This window comes from Zeus faber (genome assembly GCF_960531495.2).
Source record: "Zeus faber genome assembly, chromosome: 20".
In the NCBI taxonomy this organism is placed as follows: Eukaryota; Metazoa; Chordata; class Actinopteri; order Zeiformes; family Zeidae; genus Zeus; species Zeus faber.
Window position 1 is genome coordinate 4364562 of NC_137207.1, and position 18768 is coordinate 4383329.

General features: G+C 43.4%; 1 protein-coding gene across 1 annotated transcript; it reads right to left on the minus strand.

Moving 5' to 3' along the window:
* Window positions 1–346: 346 nt before the first annotated feature.
* LOC307246124 (tubulin polyglutamylase ttll6-like) lies at window positions 347–13612 on the minus strand (the record flags this gene model as incomplete). The annotated part of the gene is given in 17 exon segments (XM_080021934.1): window positions 347–585; window positions 2123–2270; window positions 3577–3840; window positions 4423–4585; window positions 5189–5377; window positions 7378–7556; window positions 7804–8029; window positions 8122–8207; window positions 8554–8697; window positions 9000–9156; window positions 9246–9376; window positions 10463–10581; window positions 10777–10813; window position 10817; window positions 11142–11291; window positions 12062–12144; window positions 13586–13612. Coding segments are annotated over 17 exon segments (2343 nt in total).
* Between the last annotated feature and the right edge of the window lie 5156 nt (window positions 13613–18768).

Genomic DNA, 18768 nt, shown 5'->3' on the forward strand with positions numbered 1-18768 from the left:
ATAAAATTCCTTCAGGCCGAGCCACCGAGCTTTCAATTAAATCACATTTGACGGTCAGTAAGAACTCAATTATTGGGAATACTTAAAAAAAGAAAAACTTAAATAACATTTGAAAATGAAATTCTCAGTTCCAGGAAGAAGCAGTACATTTTAGCTTTTCTAAAAAATGTTTTAAAGCATCAGGAATAACATTTACATTCACCGGAGGTCATGAATGGATGAGGATGTCGACTGACAAAACCGAAAAAAGATTTGCGCTCATATTTTGGCAACAGTTTGTGTCCACTAACATGCAAGACATTCAATACGAAAAGGGGTTGGGGGGGGGGCTCCAAGCCTAGTTGCGTCATCGCTCCTCGTCGTGCGGCGGTGTTTTGCAGAAGGTCTTCCTTGCAGTTTGCAAGAAGCTGGGCCTCATGACCAGCGGCGCCGGCTTGGCGATGACGTACAGGCTCTGCAGGAGCTCGGGGCTGCGGGCCATCAGTGAGTGGCTCCCGGCCCCCAACGGTGGGTGGTTGGTGCCGGTCCGGACGTTGCTGTCGGAGCCGATCAAATTGTCCTGGCTGGCGGTGTGCGAGCCTGTGACTGGTGGTGATGGTGGGAAGAGAAGGGATTTTAGTTTATGTCTAATACAAAACCAGGGAACAGTTGACAAGGTTTTTTTTTAATTATAATATGAAAAGTAGACCAGAAGAAGTAGAGTATCATGTTGATACATAATATTGACATTGAAATACCATTTCAAACCTGGTTTGTGCTTTCTCTGAACATTATAGTACTTGACACTGGATTATTTATTTCCATGGACTATAATTATATTATATTATACTATACTATTATCATATCATATTATAATGTCATAGGTAGCTATGTTGGATAGATAGAAAATAGTCAATAATACTAATGGAGTAAAAAATTAATAAGAAAATGGCAATATATGGAAATGTTGACGGTACACAATAAAATATGACAATATACACTAAACCTTATGGTAAAAACTAAATATGTAACCTAAAGAACAGAAAAACAAAATAAATAGTGACTCAAATGTGTGTGAATATGTATACTGTATATAATCATGCTATACTATACTTTATTCCACCATATATTATATCTTGGTCATTATAATACCCCCCTGTATTGTACATCATGACAAATATATACTTTGCAATTTACCTAACCATACTCTATATCAAAAATAAAATCCATCCATTACTGGCACTTGCCCACATTGGACTCACTAGTTAACATGGTGCTACTCCATGTTACTCTGTGGACAGATGTGTACTTACACCAATCAGCCACAGCATTAAAACCACAACTTACAACCACTAATACTGTGTAGCTCCCCCTCATGCTTCCAAAATGGCTCTGACCCAGCCAGGAATGGACTCCACAAGACCACTGAACCGTGTGTCGATTACGCACATTTGAGTATTTTTCGAGCTTATAGAGCTTATTGTGCGTAATCACCAGGTGTCATGACATTTCCCTGCATATATGTACAACCGTATGTGTATGTATGTGACAAATAATCTCTTGAACTTGAACTTGAAGGTGTCCTGTGGTATCCGGCACCAAGACGTTAGCAGCAGATCTTTTACACCCCGTAAGTCGCGAGGTAGGGCCCCATGGATCGGGCTTTTTGTTCCAGCACATCCCACGGATGCTGGATCGGACCCTAACCCTGGCCATCCACATGATGTAGAAGAAAAGGTGATTCATCAGACCAGGCCACCTTCTTCCATTGCGCCACGGTCAAGGTCTGCTGCACGTGCCCATTGTAAGCGCTTTTTGTGGTGGACAGGGGTCAGCATGGGCACTCTGACCGGTCTGTGGCTACCCAGCTCCATACGCTGTCACCGGTTATCTTTGGATCACTTTTGGTAAGTACTAACTACTGCATACTGGGAACACCACACAAGACCTGTCCTTTTTGAGATGCTGACCCAGTCGTCTAGCCATCACAATTTGGTCCTTGTCAAAGTTCCTTACACTTGCTGCCTAATATATCCCATCCCTTGACAGGTGCCATTGGAAGGAGATGAGCGATGTTATTCACTTCACCTGTCAGTGTTTTAATGTTGTGGCTGGCGGTGTGTGTTTTACGTTTCATTCTTACACAGAACATCGCCCAGACAGGGTTTCTTCTGGGCGCTGATGCTCCTCCTCATCTCTTTGGGTTTGTAACCGCTCGCCTCAGCCAGCGTCTCTTCAGGCAGGTAGTACTTCAGGGTGGCGGAGTCGTGGCTGCTCCTCTGCCAGCCGTTCTGGATAATGTGGGAGTGGATGTGATGCAGATATGGATATGAAACACTTTTCAGATGTTGCTAATGAAGATTTCAGGAAAGCAATTCCAAATCTATACAAAGTTTCAAAATCCGATGCATGAGGTGTTAGGAATGAAATGAAGGGGATAGTGAGATCTACAAAGCGATGCTAGTCTAGATGATTATCATTACCATAAGAGCCATCCTGAAATTATCCTCAAGTATCCTTACATTTCTAGACTTCTGTCATATGTCGCTTGGACAATAAAGAATTTGAGCCTTAATTGAGTGAAAGTCTACAGACATGGTGAAAATAGTCAAAATGCCCTTGACAATTATTATTAACTATGAAAGGTCAGGGAAAAATAATTAGTTTTCTCTTATTTCTTCCTTCCACTTTTGAATGTTGGAAGATTTTCTGATGGGCAAACTCAAATAAAAAAAAACCCAGAGACACCAGTGGAATCCCTGCAATATGTCAATCACAAGTAAAATAAAATAAATACAATTCTATTAAAGATAACTACACTGTATATTCTTGAGCTGTTTATGTTCATTATTCATTATATTTATTACGTATTTTATTTTAATTGCTTACTTAATACTATTTTTCTTTATGTATATATTGAGGATTTTGTGTAAATCCTCTCACTCTCATGTCACTCGTGAATTTTACCTACGGGAATCAAATAAGTACTATCTTATATTAAGAAAGAAAAAACGATTGTTATTGATGTAATATATAAATGATATATACATAATTCTGGCCAAAACCGACTACAATTTCCCTCAGGACCTCTAAATGGTAGTAAGACCATCACCCCCCAAATGCAGACTTCAGGGCCCAACTCAGTAAAAATGTCTTTATTATGACCCTAAATGACACTATTTATCGATATGATATATGATGATATATAACTATTAACACTATATATGCACTATTACTTTTTTATATAATACTATTTATGACACCAAATATAACCAGTAACAACTCATACAACAAAATGAATAATGACCGCATAAAAGGACACTCCTCTAAAGGGTTTTTCTTCTCAGATTTCAAGTCTGAGATTAATCTCAGAACTCAAGTAAAATTATTTCACATGGCAATATTCTTTTTCATGTGACCATAATCCCCTCCATATCATGTCAGATGACATTAAAAACAAAGAATTCTCACTTATTGATCAGAATTCTGGCTCTATCCTCATAACTCTGAAAATAATCACTCAATATTTATTTTTCCTCTCATTTAAACTTTTTTCAGGCATAAACTGTAAATAATATGCCCAAAATGTCACCTTACCCACGGCGGTGGCCTGACCAGCTGGTACGGTTCACTTTTCCTATTGGAGTTAGTCTGCTGGAGGTTGGACACCCTTTCTGCCTCTTGGCCGTGCAGAAGGAGCTGATTCACTTGGTCCACCACTTCCATCTCGCGGAGAAGCCTCTCCCGATGCAGGAGCCGTCTCACTCTCTCCTCCTCCCCGTTATGCTCCTTCTCCCCCTCCGAGGTGTCGGCAGCAGCAGGGGTCACCCCCAGGGTGGACAGCGTGCGCATGGACGAAAGCTGGAAGGAATAGTACGAGTTATTAGGCTTTCATCTCTCACTGAGCAACGTGACTCTTCAGCTGTGAGAAACCTGGCAAGAACTACAAAAAAAAGTGTTTACTTAAAGCAAGGTTTTCGGGTGGCCAATTTTGGTCTGTGATGAAAACAATTATGATATTGGTAAATATTAATTTTTAAATTCACTCAAGTTGACCATAAAAGATTAAATTTTCTATTTAAAATATAGTGCATGGATTATAGCCATACTTCATATATATTCTATTATTGAGAACAGAAACACAAAATGATCTTAATTCTCCAGATGCGTTAAATGTATTTAATGGCAATTTCACCATAAACAAGCCCGGTGTTCTCCTATTACTTTGCACGGCACTTTTTTTCTCTCCAAATTCTGACTTTAATCCCTGGACTCAAAAACATTTATTTCTCAGTGCCCTAATCCTCTTCCATACCTATTCCTCAATAGGTAATGGCACATAAAAGCTTTTGGCAGAGTTCAGTCATTTTCCTATTAGAAGAAAGTCACAGGAAAATGACTTTACTTCATTTTTCACAACTTGACTAAACTCAATCATCTTACCATTAATGACTTGGAGGCTACGTGTAAACCAATAGACTGTGCCGGCAGCCTCAGTGGTCTCAGCCTCTCCCCCGCGGACTCCCCCTGTAGCTCTCTCCTCTGGCTGCCCTTCACATTGTATTCCTTTTGCTCTTGCTTTCGCTGCAGCTCCTGCAGCTGATGCCTGCAAATGGACAAATCACATGATGTGCAGTAATAGAAAGCCATAGAGTGCATTGCTATTTGTACAGCCTTCCTTCTGTCCATTAAGGAAATTACTTTGATTCTGAATTGATTGTTAGATGGAGATGCAACTTTTGGGGTGCCTGGCCAGAGGCCCGTTCTTCTAGACGAGTTGTGAGGCGAGCAGTTGTGTCGGACAACTCGACGGCGCCACACGCTTCCACACCCTTCCAGACCGACCTATTTAAGCAGCAATCCCTCTTGCCCTACTGCTTTGCTGCCTGCTTGCTTCGCTCCCTTCACCTCCCCTGCATCCACCTGTTGGGCGCGACTCCTACATCCAATAGAGCGGATTCAAGCTCATCACTCTAATATTTCTAGCTCATTAAGTACGGCTATGTTTTCTGTACATCTTGCCGTGAATGATGAGCAGTTGAAACCAGACGCCAAACTGAAATGATGATAAATGAATAAAGATCATTTTAAATTCAATCTAAGAGTCTCAGAATAAATTAATTTAGCTATCATCTCTTGAAGTTTGCAGGTATGTCATTCTGGTGTTTGTTTTCTTGCAACCGTCCAAAGCAAAGTTTCTTGTGACTACCTGGCGCATTCCTCTCTGGCCTTGGAAGCCACAGTCTCCTGGAAAAGGGAGCTGATGTGTTTGAAGTACTTGTCGTACTTCTCCCCTCCGACTCTGGGATAGATCCTCTTAAAGCTTCCCAAATGCTTGGCCTCGTACCTCTCGGTCTGCTCCATGCTTGCTGCCTGGCACTGGCGCAGCTCCTCTGACCTGACAACACAAACACACACACACACACACACACACACACACACACACACACACACACACACACACACACACACACACACACACACACACACACACACACACACACACACACACACACACACACACACACACACACAGTACATACATATACACACACCGATCAGCCACGCATTAAAATCTTGTTCCAATTGCACCTGTCAAGGGGTGGAATATATTAGGCAGCATGTGAACAGTCAGTTCTTGAAATTGATGTGTTGGAAGAAAGAAAAATGTGCAAGCGTAAGGATCTGAGCTACTTTCACAACGGCCAAATTGTTTTGGATAGACGACTGAGTAAGAGCCTCCATCTCCACAATAGCAAGTCTTGTGGGGTGTTCCTGGTATGCAGTGGTTAGTACCTACCAAAAGTGGTCCAAGGAAGGACAACTGGTGAACCGGCGACAAGGTCATGGGCATGGGAAGCGAAGTCTAGCCCATCTGGTCCGATCTGACAGAAGAGCAACTGTAGCACAAATTGCTGAAAAACAATGTTGGCTGTGAAAGGTGTCAGAAGTTATCGCAGCTTGCTGTGTATGGGGCTGTGTAGCTGCAGACCAGTCACAGTGCCCATGCTGACCCCTGGTCCAATTGGTAAATGAGCCTCAGAACTGGACCAAGGAGCAATGGAAGAAGGTGGCCTGGTCTGATGAATCACGCTTTCTTCTACATCATGTGGATGGCTGAGGTTAGGGTCTGATCGGATTGACTATCCGTGGCATATGGTGGAACAAGCCCGATCCATGGGGGCACCACCTCGCAACTTACAGGACTTAAAGGATCTGCTGCTAACGTCTGAGTGCCAGATACCACAGGACACATTCAGAGGTCTTGTGGAGTCCATGCCTCCATGGGTCAGAGCTGTTTTGGCGGCACGAGGGGGAGCTACACAATACAGTGGTACCTCGACTTACGACTGTAATTCGTTCCATACGAACGGTCGTATGTTAAAACAGTCGTATGTCGAAGCAATTTTTCCCATATAAATTATGAAATCATGAAGGGTGAAAATAAACAAAATACACAGCACAAACACAGTAAGTATGGAAAAAATATCGATAAGCCACGAACTAAGTGCACACACAATGTAGGACGCCCGCTGACTGACTGCTGACTGGCCACTGATGCGCCAACTGCAAATTTCCACGGTCGTATCTTGGAGCAGTCGGTCACAAGTCGATACAAATTTTCGTGACCATCGCTACTCGTATCTTGGATTAGTCGTAAGTAGATGCAGTCGTAAGTCGAGGTGCCACTGTATTTGTGGCTTTTAGTGGTGGTTTAAATGTTGTGATTGATCCGTATATATATGTATAACCTATATACATATGACAAAAATATAAAGCTTGAGTGGCATATTAAAGTAATTTAACATGAGTAGGAGACAGTTCAGTTCGATACAAGGCTATTTTTTTTCTACTTTGAGACAACAGGTTGTGATTATATTGCTGTTTGTTTAGCTCTGCCAATAGAAACTTCATGTTTTAAGTGTATTTAAGGCAAGTTCTAAGTGTTTTAAGGGAACACAAAACAGCTTCCCAACTGCCCAACAGAATTACATAATTTATCGGGGCTCTCGGGAACTTTAGGATTATTTTTTTATTTTTATTGACAGGAAGAATTTTCGGAAGACTTTCAACTTCCCGATTGAATGTTGCTACTGTTGTAGATTTGTCGGCGAAATGACGTATCAAACCTAATGGTTACACGTTGGCGTCACCACCTCCTAATTTTCATAATCTCCACTGTTCCTAGGTGCAGTGGGGAAGCAACCACACAAATATTTTAGGGACTGCTAATTTTCCCTTTTTCAGAAGGTTTTGGGCTTAAATGGTTCCTCATTTAGTACCTGTTCCTCGGTGGAAAAGTAGCCTTATGAAAAAAGGGCCAAAAAGGTGGACCACCTCTGCACCCCTACACCTTGGCTTCTGTGTACACTTTGGAAATGTAACAAAGCCCCCAACCTGGCTTCTCTTGAGCGGACCTGCTGCAGCCTCTCCTTCACCCTACGTCTGTCTTCTTCTGTGATCTTACGGCAGTCGCAGGCCCCCAGGTTAATGAGAACCAGAGTGTCATACAGCAGTGCATCCTTCACCTCCCGGTCAAGTTGCGAGTCGGTTGTAAAACTCGGAGAGTGGTTCACCTAGCCAAAGACACACACACACACACACACACACACACACACACACATACACACAAACAGACTGGTCACTGAGCCAAAATGCTGAAGCCTCATCACATCCAATTCCTGACAAGGCCCTTTAACAGTATTTTTACGGGAAAACGGCGTAATCTGGAGCCGGCCCTTTTCAAATTGAGTCGAGTTCAAAAATGCAACAATGTCAGGGCATCTTAAGACTTAAAACCTGTCAAAACGACATTATCTTCACCTCTAGGACCCACGGATGGAGTCGATGATCCAGCAGCACGTCAAAGCCCAGGATCTCGAAGCAAGCGCTGCCGTTGATGTGATTGGTGAAGCATGTCTGGTAATTGTGTTTCAGCACAGGGTGAGCTGAAATCAGAGTCTTTATGATCACGTCCTCAATGTCATCCCACATCTTCTCTGTGCTGTAGCTCATGGACTCCAAGACCTTGTTCAGGACAGACAGCTTGCTAAAAGCACCAAAACGAGAATCATTGAGAGCTATCAATCTCAAAGCCAAAGGCAAAAGAAAAAGACAAGGAATAGTGCTAATTTTGTATACCGTTTGCTGCCCATGTCCTCATCACAAATAAAGTTTTTGCTGTTTTTATTGATGGCGTAGTTGGTCAGGTGCATGTACGCTGTATCCTTTGGAAAGCAGGGATTGCATTTAGAGAGAATTCACAGTAAGCACTATATACAGTATTAGTGCATGTCCAAATTTATGTTAATCTTTTCAAAAGATCTCAAACTCACTTTATAGTCACCTGTGTCCTTAAGTGTGTATTATAGATTTATTTTTTACATGTTTTGCATAACAGTAATATCACATTTTATTTAAAACTTCCCTTTGCAATTGCCACAGTACATCCAAAGCGTAACATTGGCTACAATAGGTAGCCAGTAGCAAGTGAGGCAACTTCCAGTTTGTAATTAGAATAGAATAAGATTAAAATAGAATTACTTTGAATAATACTTTCAACCATTCACTTACCATGTTGCTATGGCTAGGCTCACTGTATTGGGTGGTGCAGAAGCGAGCCAAGCCCTCCTTGTACATGAATATGCTGAATGGGTCGCAGGATGTTACCAGCACATAGATGCGCAAGTCAAACTTGTATCCGTCGAGTAGGAATGGCTTTCAGGGGGCAGGGAAGATGTGGAATGTTATAATTTGTTCTGTAAATACAGCAGACCCTGTTTATCGGAACTTCACCCATTCAAAGTAGTGGTAAACCAGCTTGCACAAATCACCAGGATAATAATGCATATTAAAAACTTTATGAATGCAGGCTACAGTTAGCAGATATAAATAAGAACATTTTTTTGGTGAATCAAATATTTGTCTCCCAAATGGCCTTTATTCAGAGAAGTTTGGTTCTACTCTACAACGAGTGCATATGGGTGGCAATGTGTGTGTACAATGTCTCTAACCTTTACCTTGGCGATGTAAACTTGGCAGATCATGTGTTCTCCAGGACGAACATCTTTGGTGGATTTGGTGATGAAAATGCCTTTCCCTTGGCTACCCGAGTCTGGCTTACAGATGTATGTCTTGGATTTTTTGGCTCTGGTGTAAGCTTGGAAGTCGCTGTAACTTTGAGTACATGTTTGATTATGAGTTAATAGGTCGCGGAAGGAAAATAGACCAGTACCTAATGGTCGTATTTCAAAGAGCATACTGACTCTGCGGGCAGGCACCACGTTTTCGGGAAGAAGTTGTAGTCTTTGGGAAAGAGCTTCCGCATGCGGTTCAAGTTTCGTGCCAGCATATCTTTCCGACAGATCTGGATCATCCCTGGGAAATGGTTAATTTTCTACAGAAACAGGAAACAAGTTGCAGTGGAGGGTGAGCATCTGCACAAAAGGTTTCATGGTGAATCAATACTTTAAACGTTATTGCATTGATATGAAGTTGAAACAATTGTATTGTAATTAGATATAACAATACAATAGAGATATTACATATCGAAACACTAACAAAAACTGAAACACCATTGACACTTTTGGGGTATACGCTACAGCAGTCCTATTCAACTGGTGGTGCCAAATGTTGCCCAAGTATTAATGCCCTTTGAATGTTATGTTAAATTTAAAGGGCAACTTGCATGTTGGCATACAGTATACAGTGAATTAATGTGTGGGGATTTAAAAAATGTTTCACTAGGAATTACACTTACTGATTTTTTTTCCATTCTGTAGCTGAAGAGATCTCTGTGAGAGACGCTTAGAAAAAATACTTTAGATATAGATGTATTTGTTTTCCTTTGTTTCCAACTAGAACGAAACAAACCAAAACCCATGTCTCTCCGTTATTCTCTTTAACTTTACGGTCTCCATTGGTATGGGACTTTATTTTGCGAAAACTGGATTTCTTTGTGTACTTTGTGTACTTCATCATCCTAAATTGCTGTGAATCTAACTGACTGACCTGGCGACTGACCACCATCCTGCTACAGCACTGTGGCAGAGAAACGACTCACACCAGTGATGTCGCTGGCCCAGATGTAAAATATATATATATGTTTTACCCTCAGATTCAAAACACCAAAATTCTTCCTGAATGTTGTCCCTTTCTACCTGTACATCTTTTTTTCCAAACCATCTTCTCCATAAGGCCAAGATTGTAAATTCATTAAAAAAAACAAACAACCTGATAGTTGCTCTTTAAATTTGAATGTTATCAATCAGCTATAGTTCAATTAACTTCAGAAATACCCTTAGTGCCTAAAGTACCAACAAGACATGAACATGAACTGCTTTGTAACATATGGGCATCTCGATAGACATTGAAAAAATGAAGCAAAGGGAGCATTGTTCACTTTTTCTGTGTTGTTCTATATTCGCAAACCTGGCAGCATTAATTGTGGTGAAGAGCACTTGAACCTGTTCCAACTACCAACCTGGTATCGCTTCATGTCTTTAACGCGGTCAAGGGATACAGAACAGTCAGTCCAAAGCAGCGTCCAGTCCTCCCCCTCCAGAACTTCCCTGAGACCGTATCTTTTGGCTGCGCGTCGCACTGGAAAATGAAATGCATTTCAGGAATTATGCTTATACTACTGTGTGTGTGTGTGTGTATGTGTATGTGTATGTGTATGTGTATGTGTGTGTGTGTGTGTGTGTGTGTGTGTGTGTGTGTTGGTGTGTGTGTGTGTGTGTGTGTATTGGCAGTCTTTTAACAAGGAAAACTTGAGGCCTTGAGACTTAAACTTACCACTTTCATATTTACAACTGAGGAGGTTGATCCATAGTCATCTGGAAGAAAAGAGACAGAGAAAAGGGACAGACAAGTGCACTACTGCCATTCAGGACTTTCATCTTCCTCTAACTAAATCTATAATTGGTGGGAAACTTAACGTTCTAGCTGACACTTAAGTCCCATATCCCATATACAGTATATAGTCTCCTCTGAGATCTAATGAGTTCCATTGCGAATACTTTGACAGACATGTTGCACATGTTTTGCACATTTCTGTTGACCTGCAGTATCCGACAATATGAAATAGATAGTTTTGAAAAAAACTTTCATTGTGTTATGAAAATATGACAATGTAAATAGGAATTATATGAAGAAGTTACCTCTTCTTTTTTTTCTTCCTCTTGTAAGCAGACCGAGGATGTTGGGTGAGGATTTCGTTTTGGCTGCCGCTTCCCGGTCGCTCCCCAGACTGTTGACTTTGCCCATTGCCATTTAGATCAGTGTTGGAGCATTCCTCAGGAGGAACCACCCTGGGTGCAGGAGAGAGTGGGGTTTTATAAGCCAGAGAGTAAGGTGATGGGTAACATCGTGAACCTCATTTCCTGCCAAAACATGGTTTTCCGCTGTTAAAAGTATGTTTTCGCTATGTCAACTATACTCTTAGAAGGTAAAGAACAGCATTATACCTTTATTATTACAAATGCTTTGTAACGATTAGGATTAATGGTCTGTCCAACCTGAAATCGATTGGTACTCTGTTATTAACGTTAGTCATGGATTGTCCATAACAAACACTATTCAAACACAAGAAGGCTCATGAGTGGAGTTAGTACCAGAGCACCTTGGGCTGAAGGTCAATGATCGACTTTGTAGCTGTTTTGTCTGACCTAAGGCCATATGTTCTGGACTGGAGCTGTCTACTGTCCACCTGGTGGTGAGCTAGATCAAATGGCAGGGAAGACTACCAGACTGTTAACCCCAAATGGGGAGTGAGGGTTTGCTGGGAGTGACTGGTAGAGGACCATATCCACGGTTATCTCAATTCCCACCTTCAGAAGAGCTTCTGTCACATCCTAAAGGAAGCTGAGGACATTCCGGATGGACCCTGCGATCTGAAAGCTGAAAGCTGCGATCATGGAAGCAGCTGCTCACAGCTGTGGCCAGCAGGTGGTTGGTGCCTGTTATGGTGGAAACCCTAGGTTGATAGCCTTAGCATGACAGCCATGCTGTCAAGCTAAAAAAAAAAAAGAGTCCTTCCGGTCTTGGTTAGCACAAGGGACTCGATTTGGCAGACAGGTACCAGCAGGCCAGAAAGACATTTTGGGTGTGGGAGGAGTTCAGAGAGACCATGGAGGAGAACTTTTGGTTGGCCTCAAAGAGCTTCTGGCAAGAAGCAAAAGCAGAACACCCCCAGGCTGTTATCAGCAAGGGTGCAGAAGTGCTGGCCTTGACTGAGGATAGCATTGGGAGGTGGAAAGAACACCTTGAGGAAATCGTAAACCCAACTGATACGTCTTCCAAGGAGGAAGTGTTGGAGTGTTGCGGGGGGGTGGATAAGATGCGTCAAGAAATGCTGAAAGTCCTGGATGTTGTCATGGCTGACACATCGTTTTGATATTGCATGGATATCGGGAACAGTACCGGTGGGTTAGCAGACTTTTAAAAAAGGGGTGTGTTCCAACTATCGTGGGATCACACTGCTCAGCCTCCCAGGTAAAGCCTATGCCAAGGTCCCAGAGAGGAGGATCCGGACAATATTCAAACCTCAAATACAGTGGGTATGATAACGATTCTGTCCTGGCCGTGGAACAACGCACCAACTTTTTACTCTTTCAAAGATCCTTGAGGGGTCATGGGCATTTTCCAGACCAATCAACATTTGTTTTGTGGACATGGAAAAAGCTTATGATCATGCGCCCCAGGGGTTCTGGGGGGATACTGCGGGAGTATGGGGTACAATATCTGCAGTTGTGCGCTATTTGGTCCCTACTCAACTGGAATGGGAATATTTTTGTATCCTCTGCATTGAGTCAAATTTCACCCCAATGGGTATTGGGCTCTGGGCAAGTCTGCCATTCTTTTTGTGCGTTTCATGGACAGGATATAAAGGTGTATGAGAGTTGGAGTGTATCCAGTATGCAAACCTATAATTGCTATATTAAAATATGGCAATGGAAACATCTGAAAGAGATACCCATTATTTTTCTTTTTCCTCTTGTAAGCGGGCTGAGGGAGGTTGGTGAGGATTTCGTTTTTGCCGCCACTCCGTGTTCGCTCCCCAGACTGTTGACGTGGCTGATTGCCATGTTCCAAATCTACGTTTGAGCTTTCCTCAGTTGAAACAATCCTGGATACAGAGGAGAGAGTCGGGTAAGATGAGCCCGCAGGTAACTAAGAAAGTCTTTCCACAGGGAGGTAAAGGTACCAAAAATGGTGAGCAAGCTTCCTCCAGTGGTGCGGGAGGTATCAGGTTTTAAGTACAAAAAAAACAATTCAAATATTCAAAATATAGCTAAAATACTATCACATTTGAATTTAAATAACTGTCTCCCCTCTTGTTTCTGTTTAGTCCCATAAGTGTGATCACTGTTAAACACAACCCGCAGTATTCTACAAAATAAAATTGATACAAATCTGAAGTAAACCTAAAATCATAAATAGAAAATATCTGAAGAGGACACCTCTTCTTTTTTTTCTTCCTCTTGTAAGCAGGTTGAGGATTCTGGGTGAGGGTTTCGTTTTGGCCATCGGTTTCGTTTTGGCCACTGTTTCCCGCTCGCTCCCTAGACTGTTGACATCGCTCATTATCATGTTCCAGATCTACATTGGAGCCCTCCTCAGGAGGCACCATCCTGGGTACAGGGGGAGAGTGGGGCAAGATGAGTCCATGGGTTAAGTGACATGGGCGCAGGTAAAATGGTGGACCTCTTTTGCCCTCAAAACATGGTTTTCCTCCATTAAAAGTGCACGTTCTCGATGTCAGGTAAGCTCTAAAGAGTAGTACAGAATGAGGTTCAGCATTATACTGTGGAAGGTACAATAACTGTGTCCTGTCCCCAGTGCCCTGTAAAGGCACCACCCACTTGCTAAAATTATTTATTATTATTACCATTGTGTCTTATTTCTATTACAGTTAGAGTGTCCCATAAACCTATATTATCCACTTGAAATACTTTGACACAATTGTTGGTTTTTTGCTCATTTAACTTTAAAAGACAAATGAAATGCTTCCTCTGTGTTTGAATCACTTTTTAGCCACATTTGACCAGTTTAAAGTGCGTATTTAGGATAAAGGTATTAGTTACAATGAGGCCAAGTAGGCTTATGAACGAATATTATATATTATATAAATAATATTATATTATGAATGAATACACACACACACACACACACACACACACACACACACACACACACACACACACACACACGGTAAATAATAATATAACACACCAGCTCCTATGTCACGCACCTGCCTTATTTAGTGACGTTGTGGAAGACAAACTCCTCCAAAGCAAACCAACTCATGTCAGTCCCCTCTCTTTAATAAATCCATGCAGCCCCGAAAAGTAACAGAATCATTTAAGATCCTGCTTCTGCTTTTATTTTTTACTGGGTGGGAGGCGTTCAAAACGAACAGCTACAGTGGGAAACGACGCGGACGGGGTGTCTAGTAGTAGGTACCCGCGAGAAGACTCGACGGTCTTTGTTTTCACGTTTCCACGGCAACGGGATGTGAGTCACAAATAAAAATTAAAAGAAGGCGCGCGCGCGCGCGCGCGCACACACACACACACACACACACACACACACACACACACACACATACACACAGAACATAACATTTAGTAACAGAAGAGGGCTATGGTAACAGGGGGAGATGAATATATCCGTTTGCTATGTATTATCGATCTGTTACCAGTTACTTGTAAGCTTTTTTGGCTTTTTTGGCTCCGCCCCATTCGATCCTTATCCAATCGAAAGGGGAGGTGGGCAGGGATATTCGTTCCAGGTGGAGAGTTGAGATTCCTGCTTAAAATGTGATTGCATGCTTTTAAGACTCCAACAAAGAACAAAAACATTTCAAGTAAAAACCAAAATGGAATTTAAGTTGAGTGTTAAAATTAAAATGTGTTTTATTTTCCAGAAAAACAAACAAAACCTTCTCATTTTGTAGGTTTCATAGAGCAATTATGAATGTTAAATGAGTCTATGATTTTACTGAATCAAATGAAGAAAATTTTGCCTGGAGCCCCCTGTAGTCCAGAGCCCAAAGTTCCATATAGGTAGTTGGCGACCACTCAGTGTTAGGATATAGTCTGGTGAACCCAAATGCAGGACACGGAGGAGGCTCAGAAGTAGATGCAATGGTAAAGGGCTCATTGAAGAACAGGCAGCGGTCAAAATCAGGGGAACAGTCAAAGGGCAAACTTATCGGCAGGGAAACAGGGTCCAGGAATAGGCAGTGAAACGGCGTCCAGCAACAGGCAGGGAATCAACACAGTTGATTGGACAGTGAATTCTATCACAACCACAGACACAACGATCTCTAAGACAGAGTGAATGGAACAGGTTAAATACAAGAGGAGTGACGAGGATGGTGAAGAGAGGTGGCGAGATTGCTGACTGGGAACAGGTTTGCAGTGCCAGGGATGTGGAACCAGAGACAGACAGAGGGAGCTAGAGAGGGACATGGGGACCTAGGGACAGATAACAAACAAGCACAGCGCAGGATCCTGACATTCAGAAGTTCACTTCTCTCCTCTTTGTCTTTTATGTCACTGAGTATGAGTTTTATGCTAAATAAAAATAAATAGGATGAAATTAAAAAATAAATTGGACCTGTGGCGGGCAAAGGGGGCGTGGTCAAGCCGCCGCTGCAGACAGGTGTGGCAGGCTCCCATCCCGGGGCTGCTCAGCTGCTGCGGATTGGGCGAATCAACGGAGGGACTCGTCCAATCCGGGACCAGGAAGTGGTTTAGGCTTTGTTGTCCCCGCAGTGAATGAGGGCGTGCTTGCGGGACTTGGTGCGGATCGGGCAAGAGGAGCACACTACCTGACACGAAACGACACGACACGACACGGCGGGAGTGTGCCTAAGTGCCAATCTAGCGGACGACTTCAAGTTCAAGGTCAAGAGCTTATTTGTCACATACATAACTATACGGGCATACATATAAGCAGTGAAATGTCATGACACCCGGTGATTACGCATGATAAGATTCCTTGTTTTCCTGCGAGCCTTTAAGTGCTCCATTTGGCCCACGAGCCGCATTTTGTTTCAAACATTTAAATAAATACACCGCAACCGGTGTTGTTTCAACTCCGCCTGCCTCCTCCCTTTCATTCCCTGGCCCTAGGTCAGAACACACCTCCACAGGACCCTTTGTCGTTCTCAGGCTCAGGGGCCCATGGATGTATTGACACCGGGCTGAAATCTCTATCTCCAATACAAAAAGTCAGATAATAAATTGAAGATGTGAAATATTAAATAAAACCACCTGGGTTTTTTTCTCCTGTATTTAAACATGCTGAAGTAGACGAGTCACGGGGGATGGTGCATGGTGGAACACTATTTCCCGCAGGTTTGGCAAAATAACACCCCTCAAAATTGCATTATCCCCAGCCCCATTTTTATTTAGATTAATTTTCATTTATTATTCTTGAAATTTGCGTGCAAAAAAGGTCTACCTAACACGGGGATAACAAATTCAACCCTTCAACCCAACACTTAAAAAGTAGCCTAATTCTGCATGAAAACCGTGGACCTGGCAACACTGATGCAGAAGTCCCAATGAAAATGAGGGGGGGACCGTTTCGGGGCTACCCTGTGCGTAGAGTGCAACCAACAATAATGATGTTGGTTCCGCTATGTAAATATAGACAGGTCTCTTTAGACAAATTAAAACGTAAATGTAGCAGTTCTGCCTGCCACACACTAGTTTACTTTAAATAGTGGGTTAGCTGGACAAGCCCAGAACAGATGTAAAACATGTTATGATTAATCTAATGAGCAACAGGCATACAGCCACACTGATCCTGGGCCCAATTACCTTGACCCAAGACAGGTGCCTGGACTCTGAAACAGGGTTCCCATGTCTAAAAACTATAGACTCTAAAAAAGGGTTCCTATACCTTAAAATAATAAAACACTGGACTCTGAAAGAGGTTTCCCATACTTCAAAGAAATACATGTCCAGCAAAACTGAACTGGTCCCCTTCCATGGGACCTGGTTCCCCAGAACAACATGGTCCACCAGCGATCCTCCCTCAGGGAGGACTACTAGACATAGACTACTGGACGAGATAGGTTTTAGTTGTGTTACGTGAAAAGAGGGATGGATTCTCATGGAACCAGGTAGTTTTTACCTCACGACTATGGGGTTAATGATCCTTTTGATGACGAAGGGGCTGAGATAACGTGGTGCAAGTTTCCTGGATTCTGTGTAGAGTGGTTAGGGAATGGTACTGGGTGGCGATCTGCCAGTCTCTTATTGTTCTCCACCGAGCTAAGAAGGGCTGCCCGTGTCTCCTTCCATGCTTTCTGACAGTGGCGATGATGGTGTTGGACTGAGGGAGCTTGTTCCCTCTCCTGGGAAGGGAACAAAGGGGGCTCGTAACCAAGAGATGCTTCGAAGGGGGACAGACCTGTAGCAGCGCTGGCAGAGGAGTTGTGAGCGTATTCAACTCAAACCAGTTAGGCACTCCAGGAGGAGGGGTTGGAGGTGGCGACGCAACATAGGGTTGCCTCCAGGTCCTGGTTGGTCCTTTCCACCAGTCCATTTGTCTGGGGGTGAAAACCAGAGGAGAGACTGACCATGGCCCCCAACGCTGTGCCGAACGCGCTCCATAAACTGGGGGCCCCTATTGCAGACTATATCCATAGGTATACCATGTCGGCGGAAAATGGGGTAAGTAAGGAGGTCAGAGGTCTCACAAGCATATGGAAGTTTAGGTAGGGCAATAAAATGGACAGCCTTGGAGAAACGGTCAACAATTGTGATTATGTGGTGTTACCTTGGGATGGCGGAAAACCAGTGACGAAGTCCAAGGCGATGTGGACCCATGGACGACTGGGCACAGGTAAGGGGCGTAGCAGGCCAGCCGGTGGACAGTGAGAGGACTTGCCACGAGCACAGATGGAGCAAGCCGCCACATACTCTTGGGTGTCGGCATCCATAGTGGGCCACCAAAAGTACCTCTTGAGTAGGGACATGGTACGGCTGGCTCCAGGATGGCAGGAAAACCGGTATGTGTTGACCCACTGCAGAACCTGGGAACGGACGGAATCTGGAACAAAAAGGCGGTTAGCCGGACTATTCGCCGGACTATTACCTGGGTCAGGTTGCTGTTGTTGGGGCTCGTGGACTGCAGCTTTCATTTCCTAGGTAAGTGCTGCCACACTACAAGACGGAGGGAGGATGGTGTCAGGACTAGCAGTGTCCGCCCCCGAGACAAACTACTGGGAGAGAGCATCGGGTTTGACATTTCTGGAGCCAGGACGATAAGAAAGCATGAAATTGAATCAGCTGAAGAACAGCACCCAACGGGCCTGCCTAGAATTCAGGCAATTGGCGGACTGGATATAAGCTAGGTTTTTATGGTCCGTCCAAACCTTAAACAGGTGTTCTGTTCCTTCCAGCCAATGTCTCCACTCTACCATGGCTAATTTCACCGCCAACAACTCCCGTTACCAACATCATAATTCTTGTCGGCCAGGGACAGACAACGGGAGAGAAAATCACAGGGATGAAGTTTTCTGGTCAGGACCAGAACGCTGGGACAGGACTGCTCCAACTCTGGTGTCTGAAGCATCTACTTCCACGATGAACTGAAGAGTAGAGTCAGGCTGGGTGAGGACAGGCAAGAGGTGAACAGCCCCATTAATCCTTTGAAGGTGGAATCTGCTTCTGGAGACCAGACAAATGGGATGGAGGTGGAGGTGAGTCTGGTAAGGGGGGCTGAAACTCTGCTAAAGTGTCCGATGAACCTCTTATAAAAGTTTGC